Raw genomic sequence first — 18677 nt, 5'->3', positions numbered from 1 at the left:
TTTGTAATGATTTTAATGATATGCTTGTTTTTAGATTCATGTCTAGTATAGGATCTCATTAGATTGTGCAGTTGTTGTGGCTGGTGAGTGTATGTACGCAGCACAGTGTTTGTCACCCCTAATTTGAGCATAATGCTTTTATAGGGTCTTTTGGTGACACGGGACCCCAAACAGAGCAGTATGTAGAATGGCTGAGACAATACTGCCAAGCCTTCTTCTACGGGCTGCCTGTTTGTTTGTTACCAGCCGTCTCTGTTGCTCAAACAGGATGCTCTTTCAGGATTAACCACAACACCGAAAACCTTCAGTTACTCACTGGTAATTCAGAATATATCTATAATAATATATACTTACATTTGCAAGCCTATGCATCACACCTTATCAATAGCAATATGACTTGCTGTTTCTTCTGGTAGGTGACCTGCTGCAATTTTTGTGGAATCGGAAACCAAAAGATGCATTCTGTGTTGTTGGAATCACAATGATCGACCTCTACCCTCGAGACTCCTGGAATTTTGTTTTTGGACAAGCCTCTCTGACTAAGGGTAAGGTTTTACAAGTCATAAATTTATTGAGTTGCTTAAAATCCCTCTTGAATAGGGTTACTCCAGTCACAACATTGGATACACTGGCTGATGTCACACCTTGCAGGACTTTTTTGCGCGTACAAATTGCTTATTTCTCATTTTATGTCTCATTTCTGGTTTAATAATTAAAGACTATTTACCTGCACTGGGTTCCTTTCTCTGCATCTTGACGTCACGACCAACCAGCAATTGACAGCTGACTTCAGGCAAGAGGCAGAGTACACCCTGGACTAGTTGCCAGTCGCACACAGGCCATACAGTGGTGTGTTTGCCCCCTTCCTTCATCAAACAAATTTAAATATTGGTCAATGACAACACAACTGAACACAAAATGCAGTTTCTAAATGAAACGTTATGATTTTGGGAGAACAAATCCAAACCTGCATGCCCCTCTGTGAAAAAGTGATTGCCCACTAAACCTAATAACTGGTTGGGCCACCCTTAGCAGCAACAACTGCAATCAAGTGTTTGCAATAACTTGCAATGAGTCTCTTACAGCGCTGTGGAGGAATTTTGGCCCACTCATCTTTGCAGAATTGTTGTAATTCAGCCACAATGGAGGGTTTTCGAGCAAGAACCACATTTTTAAGGTCCTGCCACAGCATCTCAATTGGATTCAAGTCAGGACTTTGACTAGGTGGACAAAAAGTGGACTTGGTGTGTTTTGGATCATTGTCCTGCTGCAGAACCCAAGTTGGTTTCAGCTTGAGGTCACGAACAGATGGCTGGACATTCTCCTTCAGGATTTTTTGGTAGACAGCAGAATACATGGTTCCATTTATCACAGCAAGTCTTCCAGGTCCTGAAGCAGCAAAACAGCCCCAAAGCATCACACTACCACCACCATATTATACTGTTGGTACAATGTTCTTTTTCTGAAATGCAGCATGTAATGGGACACACACCTTCCAAAAAGTTCAACATTTGTCTCATCAGATCACAGTATTTTCTCAAAGGTCTTGGGGATCATCAAGATGTTTCTGGCAAAACAGACGAGCCTTAGTGTCGTTTTTGTTCAGCAGTGGTTTTCGTCTTGGAACTCTGCTATGGAGGTTGTTTTTTCTTTTTTATGTCTTTCTTATGGTGGAGTCATGAACACTGACCTTAACTGAGGCAAGTGAGGCCTGCAGTTCTTTGGAGGTTGTTGTGGGGTCGTTTGTGACCTCTTGGATGAGTCGTCTCTGCGCTCTTGAGGTAATTTTGTTTGGCCGGCCACTCCTGTGAAGGTTCCATGTTTTCGCCATTTGTGGATAATGGCTCTCACTGTGATCGCTGGAGTCCCAAAGCTTCAGAAATGGCTTTATAACCTTTTCTAGACTGATAGATCTCAATTAATCTCAGTGAAGTTACATTTTAACGGAGGGGCAATCACTGTTTCACACAGGGCCATGTCGGTTTGGATTTTTTTTCTCCCTTAAAAATAAAAAGTTTCATTTGCATTTTGTGTCCAGTTGTGTTGTCATTGACTAATATTTAAAGTTGTTTGATAATCTGAAACATTTAAGTTTGACAAAAATGGAAAAAAAGAAATCAGGAGAGGGGCAAACGCTTTTTCACACCACTGTATATGGTAATGGTAATGGTTTAAATTGTTTTGAACATGCATACAATTTACTTTGGAATACATCATACAGTACAATTCAGTTCCACATGTCCAAAAAGGATTAGGAAGAAGCAAAGCTTATTTTATCCTACCCCCTTGCTGTTTCACATCAATTGATAGATAGATACTTTATTAATCTCCAAGAGAAATTGAACAATACAGACCCTTTCCAAAAAATTTGAATATCATGGAAAAGTTGTTTAATTTCCATAATTCCATTCAAAAAGTTAAACTTTCATAGATTATAGATTCAGGGCCCACAATTTAAACGATTTCAAGTATTTATTTGTTTATTTTTACAGAATTTGGGCTTCCAGCTCATTAAACCCACGAAAACAGGAATTCAAAAAATTAGAATTAGAATCAGCCCAAATTTTGCAGGGCATGAATGTTTTAAACGGAGTGTCACACACTAATCATCTACTAAACTCAAATCACCTGCACAGGCTTTCCCAGGTGTCATTAAATTGCTTCAGTTTGGTTCAATTGTCTCAGTTGGGTTCAATATGGGGAAGACTGCAGACATGACAACTGGCCAGAAGACCATCATTGATACCCTCCATAGGATGGGTAAGCCACAAAAGTTCATAGCTAAGGAGGCTGGTTGTTCACAGAGTGCTGTGTTCAAGCATATCAATGGAAAGTCTAGAGGAAGGGCAAAATGTGGCAGGAGAAGATGCACCAGCAAAAGAGATGACTGTGGGCTTCAGTGGATTATCAAACAGGGAAGATTCAAGAATCTGGCAGAGATCCAGAAAGAGTGGAATGAGACGGGAGTCACAGCTTCAAAACCACCACATTCAGACGCATCCGGGAGATGGGCTACAACTGTCGGGTTCCTCGGGTCAAGCCACTTCTGAACCTGAGCCAACGTAGGAAGTGTCTCCACTGGGCCAAGGAGAAGAAGGACTGGACTGTTGGCCAGTGGTCCAAGGTCCTCTTTTCCGATGAAAGTAAAGTGTGCCTTTCATTTGGGAATCAAGGTCCAAGGGTTTGGAGGAAGACTGGTGAGGAACAGAACCCAAGCTGCCTGAGGTCCAGTGTGAAATATCCACAGTCCGTCATGATTTGGGGTGCAATGTCCGGTGCAGGTGTTGGTAAACTCTGCTTTCTTAAATCCAAGGTCACCGCAACAGTCTACCAGAATGTTTTAGAGGACTTCATGATTCCTTCTGCTGAGGATCTGTATGGAGATGCAGATTTCATCTTCCAGCAGGACCTGGCCCCTGCCCATACCGCCAGAAGCACCAAAACCTGGTTTGATGCCCATGCCATCACAGTGCTTGACTGGCCAGCCAACTCACCGGACCTAAACCCCATTGAGAATCTATGGGGTATTCTCAAGAGGAAAATGAGGGGCACCAGACCCAACAACAAAGAAGAGCTGACAGCAAGCATCAAGGAAATCTGGGCTTCCATAACTCCCAGGCAATGCCACAGGCTGATTGCTTCAATGCCACGTCGCATCGAGGCAGTGATTAAGGCAAAGGGATTCCCAACCAAGTATTGAAGATTGACATATCGTTTTGAAAGTACCATATTTTGATTGGTTTGATGTGATCCTAATTTCTTTTTTTTTCCCTGCAAAAACTGAGAAGTAAATGGTGATTTCTTCACAGTATTCTAATTTTTTGAATTCCTGTTTTCGTGGGTTTTATGAACTGGAAGCCCAAATTATGTAAAAAGAAAAAAACACTTGAAATCGTTTAATTTGTGGGCCCTGAATCTATAATCTATGAAAGTTTAACTTTTTGAATGGAATTATGGAAATTAAGCAACTTTTCCATGATATTCTAATTTTTTGGAAAGGGTCTGTACATTTGTTAAACCTGGATTCCAAATGTACTCTTTGCCAATTTAAAAATACAAAAAAAAATGATAATGTAGTATCACAATGTGGTACAATAGGAGTCTTGATTTTAATCACTATAAATAAATTATATAACAGTCATAATAAATAAGAAATATATAATTATAAATGATAAAAGGTTACTAGTTGACAGAAACATAGTTGGATGATGAGTGAGTACAAACAATGTAATACTTCAAGAAGCCCTAAGGCTTATATAAACAACCAACCATTCACACTCACCTATTGGCAATTTGTTCTCTTCCATTTTAGCCTAACGTGTGTTTTTGGGACGGGACTGTGAGGCTGATGCTTTAAACACTAGGCCACCGTGCGGCCCTCTGCATGTTCTAATGAGATACATTGCAAGAAAAACATCTTTCTTTAAAAAGAGCAGTGACTGACTGAGTGATTAATCTAAATGTGGTTTTATTTTTCAGTGGTGTAGAATTTCACTGCATTATACTGAGAAGTGTCGCTAGTATTTGCCCCTGTTGTGACACTCAATAAGGTTACCAAAATAATAGAAACAACTCTCAGTATGATGCAGTGCAGTTCAATACGACTGCAGACTACAACTACATTAATAAGCATAATGAAGTGTGAGTATGATTGATAATTATATAATGTACTTGTGACACCACTTGATGGCGCCAAACTTTAATACTGTTTTATGTAGAGCAGAACTTCACTGATGATTGTTTACATTGTTTGCAGGAATTGGTGTTTTCAGCTTTGCCAGGTATGATGACAGCTTTTACACTACAAGTTATGCAGGAAGGCTGAAGAAACAACCAAAGCAGGGGGACTACTCTTCCTTTGATGCACATTACACTCCTCCCATCACCAGTATCCTCCTGCTCCGATCCTGCAAGGTTGTTAAACCCATCCCCCTGCCCCTCTCCACAAAATGCTGTTCCTCTCATTCACTTCAACAAATATGTATAATTTCTCTGCAGACAATGACGCATGAGATCGGACACATGTTTGGAATAAAGCATTGCCAGTGGCTCTGCTGTGTCATGCAGGGCTCCAACCACCTGGAGGAGTCAGACCGTCGGCCCTTGGATCTCTGTCCCGTCTGCCTACGCAAACTTCAGGTCTCAGTGGGGTTTAACATAGCTGAGAGATACACGGTAAAATCATGAGAATGACCTTTGATTTTTATGATGAGATCGGGCGATCATTGCTGTTACTGATCACACGGATTAACTATACATTTTTCAGTTTATTTAAGATGAGTGCTATTGGGAAAAGTTAGAACAATTCTAAGGGCCTCTGACTACCAGGGGCACCAAAAAAATAGCTAATTATTAAAAAATAAGAAAAAAGGGCCCCATTGGATTGGTTGGTCATGCAGTCTGATTAATTCAATTATTTTTCATGTTATTTGCTTAGCTTTCTGAATGTCACGCACATATGGGCAAGTGTTGCCCAATGTTGGCTGCGACAAACCGTGAGTCTCGAAAACACACCATACTCCGTCAAGTGTTTGTTCTTTGACTGCCGTATTAAATTAAAGCTATTTAACGTGCTACTCCCACAAGAGATTTTCCGTTTGATATTTTGCAGAATGCAAACTTTACATCGCTTTCACAAAACGCATATAAATTCCACACGGCAGACATGTTGCGTTTGCCGCCACACGCCTGCGCAGTGTGAAGGAAAGGGGTAGAGGGACAATACCCAAGACATTAGAGCAGGGCACTACACTGCACACAGGGTTCTCCAGAGAATGCAGGCTGAAATAGTACGAGTCACAAGTCATCGGTTCTTGTGATCGGCACATACTTTTACATGGAAATCCTCCGATACTGATTGGTGGCCTATTGAACAGAGCAGCTTGAGTAAATAATGAACAACATTATAAGTCATTGCAACCTAATAAGGATCAATGCACAAGCTGTATCCAACATTCTAATGTTCAGTTATCAAACGGTCAGAGAGTTACTGATTTACCAATACATGATATTGTCATCTAGAAGTATATATTGGTGTATACTAGTATTAGTTTATATTCAAATATATTAGTGTAGTAATTAGGGTATTTCTTTTTTTCCCCCTTTTATTTAATTAGGGTATTTCTTATATTTTGACCTGCTCATGTGGCTAAATAAGGTAAATTAAATGCAGTGGACCCTTCAAAGTACACACAATTGTTTCTGCGATGCTGGTTGACTTCCAAGTTGTGCTAATTTCAAAACAACTTTTCCAATAGGAAATCATTTCAATTGAATTAATTTGCTCATCCTTCATTAATACAACAGGCGACAACATTTATTCAACAATTTAACACTCTTATTGTAAAGTATAATTCGAAGTTAACCAGTGTACTGTAAAATGAAAACAAAAATTCAGTACAATTACTCACATGACACTTGTGGGTTTCAATCTTTCAATGCACACTGAGCTTAAGTCTCATGAGATTTGCTGATTGATAATGATGTGATGATGGTTTGACCTCTGAAGCATGTTTTTCTAGGAGATTGTGGTAGAATTCCATATTGTACAACTTCTGGGGCATTCAACTTGAGAAGGTTCCACTGTATTTTGACCTTGTGTACTGTCAAAGTAAACAAACAAAAAAAAGTTGAATTTTTGCCACAGCTTCTCTTGTATTGTATCGCATGGGATAATATGCATGTGCGCCGAATGAAGTGAACACTGAGTGCATATTTCTTTTCAGCTGCAACCAAAGAACTGGCTGACTGGTGCAAGAGGCTACAAAGAGCGACCTACTGTAACATACTGTGTCTATTAAGTCAATATCACTTACATGACACTGAGCCAGTTAATACATCATACTCAAAAGTAAAATGGTTATTCATTCCATACACTTTTAACGAGAACCTTGCCTGAAAATGGCAGAGTTGACCACAGGAAAGTGCTTGAAGCAGGCTGCAAGAGTGTGCTGAGCATGTAGCTATTGAAAGGCATGCAGTGTTTCACACTAAATTTATGTACTTTCCATTTTTGTTTGACACATTTGCATTGAACTTGTTATTATGAGCCTCTTATTTATTTAAAAAATAAAGCATTTCTCCTGTCCTCATTACCAATAAGTAATCCACCAAAAAAAACTAAGGGCTATACTACCAGTTGTTTAGCATATCAAGCATTGATTACTCATTTCAATCCACGCTGACTACATAATCATTTCTACCAGACACTTGAGTACAATGATCTGTATATGTCCTCATCAGGCCTTACTGCACTGGATGGAAGAGAAACCAAGTCGAGAAAGAGAGGAAGTGCCTGTTCCCAAACCTACTGAAGCCTTTCAGGCATCCAAACTGTGGTTGCAGAGATGCCAAAGGATACTGCAAGTCAATGAACGGTAACGAACAAGTGGCCTTTATGCACTAAGGTTGCACTTTGTATAACATATACTGTATTTTTTTTATTTGCTTAAGAATCAAAATCTTTATTTGATTATGTTAACAAAACAATATGCACACAAGCATTGGGACACAAGGCCATTGCACCTGCAGGAAGCAATGATGGAGATCAAGGAGAAAGGTCTTAATTCACAATCTTAGTTGTAGTAGCGATTAGGGCTTTTCCATACCAAACTCATCCAAACATGCCTTTGTGGACGTTGTACACTAATGCATAGTGATGCTGAAAGAGAAAAGGGCCTTCCCAAACTGTTTCCACATTGTTGAAAGTATAAAATTATCCATAATTTCTTTAGGTAAAGTAAATAATTAAAATTCAGGGTAACTAAGATGTGCTAGCCCAATTCCTGATTGATTAAGTCACTGATTAAGGTGTCTCAGTAATTTTGTCAATACAGTGTACAATAAATGCTCCAATTAAATATCTCTATTCAATTAACCGTTAAGGTTCCTATAGTTCCCGTGTGCATGGTGTACAAACGCAAATAAGTGCGGGGGTAAAAACATTTGCGCTGGGTCAAAAAACATTGGTGTTAGCAACTGTGGCTGCAGTCAACCTCCTGATGTAGTTTGTATTAACTCCACAAGATGGCAGTAGCTGCATTTGAAGTATCATGAGTGACCAGCATCATGGATCAGCGTATTCCTTACCACTAGAACAAAATTGATTCTGTTGCTGTTGTGTTGTGCAATATACTTGTTAATAAATGACCGTTTGGTCAAACAGAGCTACCTTTTCCTTTCCACCTTCTCATGCATTTCAAATCATTATTTAAGTTGAGAGTTTTGGGGGATAAAAGCCTCTCTCTAACTGCCTGCTTGCAATTAACGCCCCATCTTTGTGGTTTAATAATATTGTAATATATAGTTAGAAAATATACATAATTTACAATAGTTTGAAATAGCCTGTTTGCAGTTTTCATGCACATTTGGGTGTTAGCTGTCTCATTGTCCTTAAAAGGGGGTGTCTCGTGTGTTCATGATATTACACAAATACAAAGTACAAATACAAGTACAAAGTAAAAACTACAAGACCAATTAAATTAAAAGGTTCAAATCACTCTTTATTGCAACTGAACACCTTTTTCATTACAAAAATAGTTCATCTTTGACGTTTCACAGTAGTGCATGGATCACCTTATTAAAAAATAAACATTTGAATCACGCATGTCTCCTGAGCTTGTTGCATGTTCTATAACACAATCAGCAGAGTTCGTGTTACAGAAGCTGTGCAATTGCCATGTACAGTATTTGCAGCTATGTTGGCTTCACAGTTTTAACGGCTGCTACTAATTTATGGATGACCAGCAGGTAATTACAGTAACTCAAGATGTTCCTCCACTGACCCTGATTCCTAGGGCCTGAGGCTATTTCTACAGCTTTGCTGGATTAAAGCTAATTGAACAGTGTACTTTCTTGTTGGACTTTTTGGTATATTAGGTAAGCAAGGCACAATTGTTGTAGATTTGTGATCCAAACACAGATCAGCATCTTAAACAATTGTTTTTCCACCAATTTCATGCAGTGTCTATCTTTAGATAACTATATTCCGTACTTGTCAAGCAAAACTTGTGACCTCCGGTTCACGTCTTGATGCCTCCGCCGGCGTTTGATCCATGTCTTTATGTGTATCTGAACTCGCTTCGTTCACTTCAGGATTCTCCTTTAAGTCCTCTTTCACTTCATCTTGCGTGCCTTCAAGTAGTCTAGTTCTCTTCCTACAAAGCAGTCCTCTCTTGGCAGGTCTTACTAAGCCCAGGAACACAGCACTCACTGCCATGCCGGCTGCACAAGAGTAGAAGGCTGATCCGTAGTTTTGAGTTACGTCCACCAACACACCTAGAGGTGGAATCAAATGAGAAGTTCAGTGCTTGAAGGAGCATATTAACACTTTGACACATTCAATCGAGATAGCAGTGAAGAGACCTTTCAGTATTGTTAAGTGTGTGGGTACGTGCTTGGATTGGCATGAGGTTCTTATTGAGCAAGACTGAGCATGTGGCACATCCAGTGTTTTTGAGGCGTGACTGTTACCAAGGATCATATTTCTTCAATGTACAAGCGCAATACTGACATTCATGTACTCACAGATCTGAATCGATTGTGACAGGGTTGATGTTTTGCTCTAAGAGCCAAAAATATGAAAAATGTTATGTAAATCAATTCAAGTCAGAGCAGACAAGTTTCTTATTGCCGTAGAATTAAAAAAAAAAATTCAAAAGAGTTGTATGCAAATGTAATTTAATAACCTCAGTTGACACTGTCAGGTATTTATTCAACCGTAGGTTGAATATGTATTATTGTGGTTTGCACAAATGTTAGAAACACCAGCACATAGTGGTGTCACGAGACACTCAGTTCACGAGACGAGATTTTAACATTACTTTTAAGAAAAATACAATGAAAAAATGTAAAATATATGACAATATATTGTAACCAACTAATTTAATTTCTGCTACGTTACACACTTATGCACTTTGCGTGAATGCTACCGGCCCCACCTTCACCCACCAAGGTGCACAAAGCAATGCACAGAGTGAACTCGCTTCTTTTGTTTGGAGGCGACAGATGAGAAACACACACCATGCACATTGCAATATATTGAGGCAAAAGTGTCAAGTTAATTTCCATTTATTGTGTGATTAATTAATGAGTGTGTTTTTGTCACAGTATTATTGTCCCAGGCCTAGTGCCCACGAGACATTTTCTTGTCACGTTTTAATCTCACGAGATCTTGTGACACCCCTACTAGCGTATTTTTTCCTTTTCTTACAAAGCTGTTCTCTGAAGTGATCGGTGTATACACATGGCGGGTAGGGGTGGGTCGGAGGCGGTACCATGTCACTCAAGAGGTTTTTCAATATATGATGTCATGAAAACCCGGAACTTAAAACCAACAGAACGCCTCTCTCTCAGAAGCAGAATAAACAAGTGAAGGAGATGATATATTGTATAAACTACTACATTGCTGTTATAATTTAAAAGTCACTTTTGCATAATAGACCTTTAAGAATTGCAACTGATGTTGTAAACACAATACTGGACCTGGATGTCTCGTACTAAATATGTCAAAATATTTCTTGTACAAGAGATGACATTTACCTCCAAGTGGGGGTCCAGCCAGTCCAGCAAAGCTTTGTATGAACACATAAACTCCAGCAGCAGAGGACATCCTCTCTAAGCCCACCACGTCATCTTCTGCCAGCATGGGAATATGCGTACATGCGAGGGTCCCCATGAAGAACCCGTACACAGCGCAGCAAACTCCCAGACCGTAAAACTCGGTGACCAGAGTAAATCCCACCAGATCCACCGCCATGGAAATCACACAAACCAGCAGGGCGAGGAGCTTCTTCTTTCGGATCGTCTTTTGTGTTAGAACCCATCCGATTAAAAAGCGACCAAGGATTTCAGCCACAGCCATTGTGGACAGCATGTAGGTGGCACGGTCCCGTTCAACGCCTCGACTCACGCTCAGCTCAATGATGTAGAGTTGAGGGGCAAAGAAGCCCAGTGTGGCAAACAGACCAAAGAGTGAGTAGAGGATGAAGCTGCACTCTTTGAGGATGGAGAAGTCGAGAAGTTTAACGTTCTTTGCAGGAGGTTTCTCATCACCTTTATTCACTTGTTTCTCTACATCGTTGCTCCAGGATTCAGCTTCTTCCTTAATACATCGTGGCAACTCTAACATTGCTTCCTTCTCTAATAAAGTCCTCTCCTCTGGATGGCTGTTGACATTTCCATATTGGACCTCATTAGCAGTCGCATGTGTGCTTTGGGGTTGTATGTTCTTTAGGGGGGATCTGTCAAGTTCTCTTTCTTGGGTTTGCTGGGGTTTGATTATGATTGGCCGCAGCAGAGCCCCACAAATGATGATAGTGCCTTGTAAGGCTCCTATGATTGCCATGGTGTGCCGCCAGCCAATACGGTCCCTCAGCAAGGAGAAGGCTGGAGAGAATCAGCAGATACTGAATGAACGTATAATACATTATTTGTCCACTGGTGTTTTGAAGAGAACTTACCTGGGGCGAGAGCAAACATGGACAGAGCCTCTCCAGTCGATGCTACAGCTGTGACCAGTGACCTTCGCCGTGTAAAATAATGTGATAGGATTGTCACCGTGGGCAGGAAGGTCAGGCTGTAGCCAAGACCTGCAACCAGGGATAACACTCACATTTCCAAATCACAACTCTGATCTGCTTTCAACACCTTGTTGTTTAGGAGACAAGGAAGTAATCCCATACCTGCGAGAAAACCATAGGTGATGTACATTTGGTTGACTGAGGTGGTAAAGCTGGTAGTAATGGTGCCCAAGGAAATGAGTACACCTCCGACCATGACGACAAGTTGAAAGCCAAATCGGTTGGTCATTATGGAGGAGAGAGGACCTGCATGGTGATAGCATGTAAATGTTAGAAATAGGGTTACAAAATGTAACTGAGCCGTATCTGTTTCAGGACCAAACAGGTGCCAGGTATGCACAGAAACCTCCTAATCTGAACCTCGCTAAGGTTGCACCATTTGGGAACCAACCTGAATTTTCTAAAAATCTAATTTAATGTCTAAAACAACTTTATGGTCGAACCATCATTATACGTATGGACATACGCACAGTGCAGCCCAATCTGATCACCCCTCACCAGTTATATATGATATCCGTCACCTTTTATAAAATAAATCAATAGAAAGAGTCCAAAAGCAATCCACAAAGTTGAAACACACAATACACTCCCTCACTTGTGCTCATACAAAAGATGTTGCATGATGTTATTTCGTATTATAAAAGGAAAATATGTAGACCTGTTTCATACGAACAGTATCCTTCAATATTATGATGTTGTGATCTAGTGCTACTGTATGTAGAGAACTGGAAAAGGACTCGGAGAGCTCAGACCTCCGCCAAGTGCCATAGTTCCCCCCACATTGTGATTCACACCAAAATAATAATCCAACATTTTTTGGATCAGTCTTTGATATTTTGTAGAACCTGTTGGAAACTTGTCCTGACCATTTTTAGTGGAGTTATATGCACAAATGGCGAAAATGGTCCTATCTCGCAATGTTGAAGAATCCTTTAAAAAATTCCTGGATCCAGACGGTGATCTGGATCACCCCCAAAATTTTATCGGTTCTTCCATATCCCATTTCCGATAATTCCTGAAAATTTCATCCAAATCTATTGTTTATCAAGTCATTTTGAACACCATCAAACAGATCAACATCGGCAAAACATAACCTCTGTTCTGCGCTTGCGCTTAGTGGAGGTAATTAAGTAATAATAAAAACATAGTAAGGGGAAACACTGCTATGTGTGTGTGTTGTGTGAACAAGTACATGAGTAGTGAAGACATACGGTATATATGGATATATATTTATGGTATCTGACAAAAATGAGTATATCCCTCAAATTCCACCATCTGTTCTCAATGGACAATACGAGAGAAATGAACCTTGGATATACTTTAGAGTAGTCAGTGTACAATTTGTATACCAGTATAGATGTACTCTCCACGAAATATAAGTCAACACACAGACATTATTGTCTAAATAGGTGTTAACACGTGTGTACACCTCACAATGAAAATGTCCAAATAGTGTCATGTGTGAGGCATCATTGTTATATCGCCCTGTCTTAATCCTCTTGGGCATGGAATTCACTTTTGTGAGATACTGTACCAACTAGTTATTCCACACTCACCGTTGAAGGTCATGACAAAAACACAGATGGAAACAATCCAGGACACACGGCTGTTGGTCTCCCCAAACTCCTCCATCAGGTCTTGGAGGAAGATGCCAAAGCTCTTTATGGTGCCATAGGTGAAGACCTCGACCACGAAAAAGGCCACGGCCACTGCCCATCCCCAGCCTCCATCTGGGGCCTCTGTGTATACGATGGGGCCCAAGACATTGGGTCTCTTGAGTCCACAGGGAACCATTCCTTAAAAAAAATAAAATAAAAAATAGGTTGGGTGTTTTTATATAGCGGCAAGTCGAGTAGCTGTGAGGGTGGCTTGTGTTTTAAATTTACTTAAGGGGTTGAATTACGTGTACTTCACTTGCCAGTACAATTTAAGGAGGAGATGAACAAGTCCTTATATTCAGTATTTCTTCTTTGATTACTGAATAACCTAATTTTCACATAAGAAATAGGATAGGACAAATTTTTAACACAAAACACACATTTATAGTTTTACAATTATGGTTTTACATCCATAAAACAATTGGAAATACATATAAATGGTGAATGAAAGGGATAAATGAACATTTAACAACATAGACCCAACCTTCATGTTTTGCCATGAGTTGTTGCTTGAATTTAATAATGTTTCTCACCTCAAGTCTCTGATTTTCTTTTCATCACAGCTGCAAAATACCCCAAATGGAGTCAAAAAAAGTTGCAAGTGCCTGTATTTGATAAAGAAGGTGAGAAACACTTCAAAAAATTACTCATGGCAAAACATGAAGGGGGTGTCCGTGTGGATCTCTTTGCCACATCATTGTCAACAATTAGGTCTTCAATAACGGTAAAAGTCACCTTCCATGTTCCCTTTCATTTGTCATTTATATGCATTTCAAATTGTTTTCCACTTGGAAAACTAATGGTAAATCTATGTATTAGCAAGCTCCTTATAAGGACGTTTCGTGATAGAAGTACATTCTGAACACCGTTACACTTACGTATTGTATTGTATGTACATTGTAAGTTTTCCTCGCTAACCGAGGTTCCACCCAAGAAGTTTTGGCTTTTGTTTAATAATTTGCACTATTTACTTTATTTTGCTCAAACAATTGTATTTAATAAAAGAGAAGAAGAGAATAATTGTGTTGATATTGTTTCATTGTCCTATATTGTTGTATTACATATTAGGGAGGCCCGATAATTGGCATGAAAATGAGATATTGGGCCTTATTGGTATTGTTTTTTCTGCCAAAATTTTTTTTGTGCCCAAAATCTGTGTCCTGTGTTTTGTTCTAATCATGATAATGAGCAGGCAAAAACACACATTGCACATTTTCAAGTAAAAAGTATTCTAAAAGGTATACCAAAATTTACAATGTTGCCCACCCTTAATTTTTGATAACGTTTACCTATGCTTCATAGCTGGAATAAAAACAGATCTTTGTAAGCTAAAAAAAATAATCATAATAATGAATAATATTAAATAAGAATGAATAACTTGCCTTTGGGGAAAAAAATCATGTTTCACAAAATAAAGTGGAATATTCAATTCTGACACAACCATTGCCTTGGTAAAAGGAGGAAGTCATATTTTCCTTTTTGAACGAGAAATGCAAGCTTTTTTTAATTTTAAATCCAAACTATTTTAGCTGGTAAAACGTTACAACCCCACATGGTTCTAATCCATTACTCCTCGTAGAGGGTTGGGGAAGTGATGTTTAGTCCAAATTCCTCTTTGTTTGCGTTGTTTTGTACACTTCAAGGCCAAATATGTTCTAAAAAACGAAATATTTGCACACAGGTTTGAACTAGGATGGTGGAGCTGGTCAGTGAGTGGGTCCGAGCGGCTGACGCAATGCTCTCAGCGGGTGGCTCCGGGCTCCGGATCTCGCCGGCTGACCAATGAGACTCCAATCAACGCTCGGCCACACTGTGTGTAAGTACTCTCACGCGCTATTATTAGTTTGCTTCATTCAACAACAACAAAACACACATGCCGGATATGTTACACCAGATCACCTTTTCACGATGTGTTAAAAAAAGCAGTAGTAGTAAAGTTGCGTCTCACCTGTGGTTTTGCGACTTTCAGCATAGAAGAAACTTCCTCGTATCCTTGTGTGTGTGTGTGTATGTGTGTGTGAGCTGTTCAATTTCTTTCACTTTGTCCACACACGCATCAACACACACTTTGAGTGTGTGTGTGTCGCAAGCATGCGTCCCCTTACCCCCTTCGGGGCAAGTAAAGGGTTACAGCGCGAGATCTGGTTCCAGCCAGTTCTCTCCTCCTGCAGACGCCCAAACATCAAACCTCCCGCTTAAATACACCCTTCAAGGGTGTGGAGATGGGAGGGCATTTTGTTATCCGTGCTGTCTTCATTCTATACACTATTTCACGTGCTGCTGTGCATCAGAAACAATATAGTGTGAATAATTCATGAATGTTAAGCAGTTTCTCACCAGTCAGCGCAATCTTATAAGGGATGGGAATTCATTTAACTCGATGAGGGAAATGAATGATAAATATACAGGTGCATCCCAATAAATTCGAATATGGTTGGAAAGTTAATTTATTTCAGTAGTTCAATTCAAAAACTAAAACTCTTATAGCTTCACTACACATAGAGTGAAATATTCCATGAATGTCTTTCTTAATTTCCTAATAATTTTGGTGATTACAGTTTACAGCTCCTAAAAACTCCAAATTCAATATCTTTAAAATTAAAAAGTAAAGTTTGCAATATTATCAAAAAAGCCATCAATGACAACTACTGGATTGCGCACTAATCAGCAAATTAACTGCAAAAAGTTCCTGAGCCTCCTCAAATCAAATCACTAAATACTCAGTTGTATTGAGATGCACCTGTATAAATGAATAGGTTCTTTTTTCAATATCACTTATAATGAGATGTTCTGAGCTCCTGTTTCCATACCGGTGTCATGTTGAGCAAAATAATGCCAATGGCATTGACATAGCTCAGGGGTGCGCAAAGTGCGGCCGGGGGCAAATTTGTGGCTCACGGCAAATTCTGAAAATATAATTTAACAAGGCACCTACAAAAAAATAATAATAACAGCAAAAATGGATAAATCAGCAGTAATTTTACAAAAATAAAGTCAAAATTTTAAGAGAAAATTTAAGAGAATTTCTCGAGAATAACGATGCAATGTTATGAGAAAAAAATCATTTTAATAGCATGAAGTTAATGTTATTTTTTTTTTAAGTTTCAATATGACAAACAAACAAAACAACAAAAATCCGATTCTGAGAAAGTTATACTACGAGAATAACGTCAAAATATTATGGGAATAAACTCAGAAGTACAAGAAGAAAATTTACAAAAGAAAGTTGAAATAGTTGGAAATAAAAAAACAAACAGCAGAAAAAAAAAAACCGTCAAAAAAAGTAAAAAGACAATAAATAAGAGAATAAAAATAATTCATTAAGTAATTTCAGTAGCATGGAGTTGAGATATTAAAGAAAAATGAGTTCCTTTTTTGGTACCCTATAACCCCCTGATTTGTTACCAAAAAGGTGGTGCTACACACTGCATTCTGTTGACTGGTCAATAATGGCGCGCTTCTTGTAATAAACAAATACTGTCCCAAGAAACAAATAACACAAAATACCAGTTTTCCAGTTTTCTCCGGCCACCTCTTCCAGTTCCACCAGGAGGACACCAAAGCGTCCCCAGGCCAGCTGTGAGACATAATTCCTCCAGCGTGTCCTTCTCATCACCAGGTGGTGATCTGTTGACAACTCAGCCCCTCTCTTCACCCGCATGTCCAGAACATGCAGACGCAGGTCTGATGATACGACTACATAGTTGGTCATAGGCCTGCGGCCTAGGGTGTCCTGGTGCCAAGTACACTTGTGGACGTCCTTACAATATGTTTGAATATGGTGTTATGGACAATCTGTAGTTTGCACAGAAGTCCAATAACATGACACCGCATGCGTTCAGTTCGGGGAGGCCGTTCCTCCCAATCACGCCCCTCCAGGTCACACTGTCATTGCCCACATGGGTGTTGAAGTCTCGCAGTAGAACTACGGAGTCACCAGCTGGGGTGCTCTCCAGCACCCCTCTGATAGACTCCAAGAAGGCTTGGTACTCTGAACTGCCGTTTGGCGCATACGTACAAACGACAGTCAGGACCCTTTCCCCAACCTGAAGGCATAGGAAAGTGACCCTCTCGTTCACTGGGGATGACTCCAACACAGAGGCACAGAGTTCGGGGGCTATTAATAAACCCACAACAGCTCACCGCCTCTCCCCTGTGGCAACTCCAGAGTAGAACAAGGTCCGGCCCCCTCTCGAGGAGCCCCTCTCGACCCAAAGAGGTGAGTCTGACGATGTTTAGTCGGAATGTCTCAACCCCTCGCACAAGTTTGGGCTCCTTCCCCACCAGTGAAGTGACATTCCATGTCCCAAGAACCAGATTTGGCCGCCGAAGACCTGGTAACCCAGGCCCCCGCCCTCGACTGCCACCCAAAGCACATTGCACCGGACACTTATGCTTGCCCCCGCAGGTGGGGGATCTACAAGGGGGAGATCCCGTGTTTCTCCTACGGGCTGGGCTCGGCCGGGCCCCAGGAGTGAAGCCCTGACTGCGAGCCCCTTACCCAGGCCTGGCTCCAGGGTGAGGCCTCAGTGTCCCACGTCCGGGTGAGGTGCGGGCCCTCGTTTTGTTTTTATTCATGGGGCCTTCTGAATCACTCTTTGTCTGGCCCGTCACCTTAGACCTGTTTGCCTTGGGGAAACCCTACCAGGGGCATATAGCCCCTGACAACATAGCTCACTCAGGGACTCAAACCCGTCCACCACGATAAGGTGGTGATTCACAGAGGAGGTTTGTTTTTTAAAACTAAGTAATTCATTTCACATCTCAGTTTAGTTTTACTTTCATTCTAGTATTGGTGAGCTTACTGCTGCATTCATGTCTTTTATGAAGCAGCCAGTAGTAGATTTGGCCACTCCTAGAATTGTTGTCAGATCGGTTTGGTTTGTTTTTATTTTTACACTGAGCTACAGCTTTGTTGCCACTTGTTCCCATGAACTACTAAATGCAAATTCCAAATACTGACTGTAGAACTTGTATCCTTTTAGTGACTGTGTACTGTATGAGTGTTTTTTTAAAGTAATCATTTGACAATTTATTATCCTTAGGTTGTTTGTACTTTATTGTTGCAGATTAATTTTGATATACTGATGTGATAAGAAAATCCTTCCACCTCATGAAAATAGCAGTAAAATTTCCTGTAGTTCACAGATTATATCAACAACACATGCTGAATCTTTAAAGTCAAAAAAATATTTTCCATGATGCTGCTTGTTCTAATTTCAACATAATTTTGAATACATTAAAAATATTGACATCATGACACGTTTATACAGTACAAGCAATTTTTCAAGTAACATTAGTTACTTACTGCCATAAAGTATAAAGAGAAGTATAAAGAGAACGACTATAAAATAATACTAAAATAAGGTAAAAATACTCACCGTTTGAGGATACCTGACAGTTACAACTCTGAACTTGCTTCTGTGATAATATGTAAAAT

At 40.0% G+C, this 18677-nt stretch overlaps 2 protein-coding genes across 5 annotated transcripts in view; one reads left to right on the top strand and one right to left on the bottom strand.

Annotated features, from left to right (window-relative positions):
* The window catches only part of LOC129169035 (arylsulfatase G-like), a 34190-nt gene that overhangs the window by 685 nt on the left and 14828 nt on the right, over positions 1-18677 (top strand). For 2 of the 4 annotated variants that reach the window (XM_054755014.1, XM_054755005.1), the window contains exons 3-8: positions 145-318; positions 417-545; positions 4757-4914; positions 4999-5175; positions 7243-7376; positions 14919-15053. In XM_054755014.1, coding sequence (XP_054610989.1) covers positions 145-318; positions 417-545; positions 4757-4914; positions 4999-5175; positions 7243-7376; positions 14919-15053 — 907 coding nt within the window. Of the gene's footprint in view, positions 1-144; positions 319-416; positions 546-4756; positions 5176-7242; positions 7377-14918; positions 15054-18677 lie in introns of all 4 variants that reach the window. The other 2 variants (XR_008566372.1, XM_054754996.1) reach the window with 1 other exon arrangement.
* On the bottom strand, positions 8481-15421 carry LOC129169059 (monocarboxylate transporter 7-like). The gene is made up of 6 exons (XM_054755052.1): positions 15186-15421; positions 13136-13375; positions 11682-11825; positions 11460-11588; positions 10540-11385; positions 8481-9276 (listed from the first exon to the last, which is right to left on the bottom strand). Exons 2-6 carry the CDS (start codon positions 13371-13373, stop codon positions 8996-8998), a joined length of 1638 nt encoding a protein of 545 aa, XP_054611027.1. The 5' UTR covers positions 13374-13375; positions 15186-15421; the 3' UTR covers positions 8481-8995.

Source organism: Dunckerocampus dactyliophorus, chromosome 2 (genome assembly GCF_027744805.1).
Source record: "Dunckerocampus dactyliophorus isolate RoL2022-P2 chromosome 2, RoL_Ddac_1.1, whole genome shotgun sequence".
NCBI classification, from domain to species: domain Eukaryota; kingdom Metazoa; phylum Chordata; class Actinopteri; order Syngnathiformes; family Syngnathidae; genus Dunckerocampus; species Dunckerocampus dactyliophorus.
Note: the sequence above shows the minus strand (reverse complement) of the source record. Positions and strands in the feature narration are given on the sequence as shown.

Coding starts and splice junctions, on each gene's coding strand:
- LOC129169059 (XM_054755052.1), bottom strand. CDS start 13,373: ATGGTTCCCTGTGGACTCAAGAGACCCAATGTCTTGGGCCCCATCGTA. Junction 11,826..13,135: donor TTTTGTCATGACCTTCAACG/GTGAGTGTGGAA, acceptor ATCACCATGCAG/GTCCTCTCTCCTCCATAATG. Junction 9,277..10,539: donor GGCTGGACCCCCACTTGGAG/GTAAATGTCATC, acceptor TTCCACCTCTAG/GTGTGTTGGTGGACGTAACT.